This window comes from Corapipo altera, unplaced genomic scaffold (assembly GCF_003945725.1).
Source record: "Corapipo altera isolate COAL_440 unplaced genomic scaffold, ASM394572v1 56408, whole genome shotgun sequence".
NCBI lineage: Eukaryota > Metazoa > Chordata > Aves > Passeriformes > Pipridae > Corapipo > Corapipo altera.
The window spans coordinates 1-1,903 of record NW_020889870.1 but is presented as its reverse complement, the minus strand read 5'-3'; the positions used below and the strand labels follow the sequence as shown (position 1 = coordinate 1,903).

At 76.9% G+C, this 1,903-nt stretch overlaps 1 protein-coding gene across 1 annotated transcript; it reads left to right on the top strand.

Moving 5' to 3' along the window:
* Nucleotides 1–338: 338 nt before the first annotated feature.
* LOC113942308 (fibroin heavy chain-like) lies at nucleotides 339–1,900 on the top strand (the record flags this gene model as incomplete). The annotated part of the gene is made up of 1 exon (XM_027633443.1): nucleotides 339–1,900. A coding segment is annotated over one exon (1,562 nt), but the record flags the coding sequence as incomplete, so codon positions are not given.
* Nucleotides 1,901–1,903: the final 3 nt, after the last annotated feature.

The following is a 1,903-nucleotide window of genomic DNA, read 5'->3' as shown; positions in this document are numbered from 1 at the left end:
GTCCCCTGTGTGTCCCCGCAGGTCCCCGAGCGCCGCCACGGCCACCGTGACCACCGTGACCACCGTGGCCACCACGGCCACCCCCGCGGAGCCACCGCCCCCCTCGGCCGCCCCCGACGCCGCCGCGGTGCCCCCGACCCCCGGGGTGCCCCCCCCCGCCCCCGGCGAGGGCCGGGAGGGCCGCGGGGCCGCCCGGCGCAAACGGCGCCGCTCCTCCTCCTCCTCCTCCTCCTCCTCCTCCTCTTCCTCCTCCTCCTCGTCCTCCTCCTCCTCCTCCAGCTCCTCCAGCTCCTCCTCCAGCTCCTCCTCCTCCTCCTCCTCCTCCAGCTCCTCCTCCTCTTCCTCCTCCTCCTCCTCCTCTTCCTCCTCCTCCTCCTCCTCGGACGAGGACGAGGCCGCTGCCGCCGGCGCCGCCGAGAGCCCCGCACGGTACCCAGAGCCCGCCCCCGCTGCGGCCACGCCCACCGAGGCCACGCCCACCACGGCGGCGACCCCCTCCGTGACCCCCTCGGTGACCCCCGGGGCGACCCCTTCGGTGACCCCCTCGGTGACCCCCACGGTGACCCCCGGGACCCCCTCGGTGACCCCCTCCCCCGCCGGTGCTGCCACGACGGCGGCCACGCCCACCGCGGCGGCCACGCCCACCACGGCCACGCCCACCTCGGCCACGCCCCTGCTGTCCCTCACGCCCTCCAAGCCCGCCCTGGGGGGCGGAGTCACGGCCTTGCCCCGCCCCCCCGGGTCCCTCCTGTCGCTCACCCCCACGGGTGGGCGTGGCCTGCGCCCCTCGCCCCGCCCCCCTCCGGGCTCTCTGCTCTCATTGGCCACTGCCCGGGGGGGCGTGGCCGGCCGGGGGGGCGGCCCCTTCCCGCTATTGGCCGCCCGCAGCCCCGGCTCCGCCTCCTTCCAGCGCGCGGCCACGCCCTTCCTGGCCACGCCCACGCGGGCGGGGGGAGGGGGGTGGAGCCCCAGGACCCCTCCCAGCCCCTTCCTGCGGGGGGGCGTGGCCGGGGGGGCGTTTCCCCGCCTGGGAGGGGGCGGGGCCTGCCTGCACCGTTTCCACGGCAACCTGGGGGCGGGGCTGGGCTGCTCGGCCCGCCTGGGGGGCGGGGCCTGCCTCCACCGTTTCCACGGCAACGCCGGCATGGGCGTGGCCTCGGTGGCGGCGGCGGCCAATCGGATCAGCCCCTGCGGCCACCGGGGGTGCTGCTACCACGGCAGGGGCGGGGCCTCGCTGGGAGGGGGCGGGGCCGCCCCCCGGAGCCCCTCCCCTTTCGCCATGACCCCCGCCATGGCCGCCCGGATGGCCCAGTACGGCCTGGGCTCCTCCCAGTATAACCTCGGCTCCTCCCAGTACAACCTCAGCTCCTCCCAGTACGGCACCAACGCCTCCCAGTACGGCGCCAGCGCCTCCCAGTACGGAACTGGGACCTCCCAGTACGGCACCGGCGCCGCCCAGTACGGCACCGGCGCCTCCTCCTCCTCCTCCTCCTCGTCCTCCTCCTCCTCCCAGTATAACACCACCTCCTCCCAGTTGGCGGCGGCGGGGGCCCAGTACCAGTACCAGCAGTACGCCCAGTTCGCCTCCCAGTACTCCCAGTACTCCCAGTACGGCTCCACCGACGGCTCCCAGTACGGGGCGGGGTCGGAGGCCTCCCAGTACGCCAGCACGGCCGCCCAGTACGCCGCCAGCGCCGCCCAGTACGCGGCCTCGGGGGCGGCCGCCGCGGCCACGGACCCCTCCCAGTACGCGGCGGCCACTGGGAACCAGTACGGGACTGGGGCGGGGGGCGGGGCCAGCGCGGGCTGGGCGGGGGAGGGGGCGGGGACAACCCAGGAGGGGGCGTGGTCTGGGAGCGGGGGAGGGGTGAACTGGGGGAACTGGGTGTCCCCGGCCCCCTGA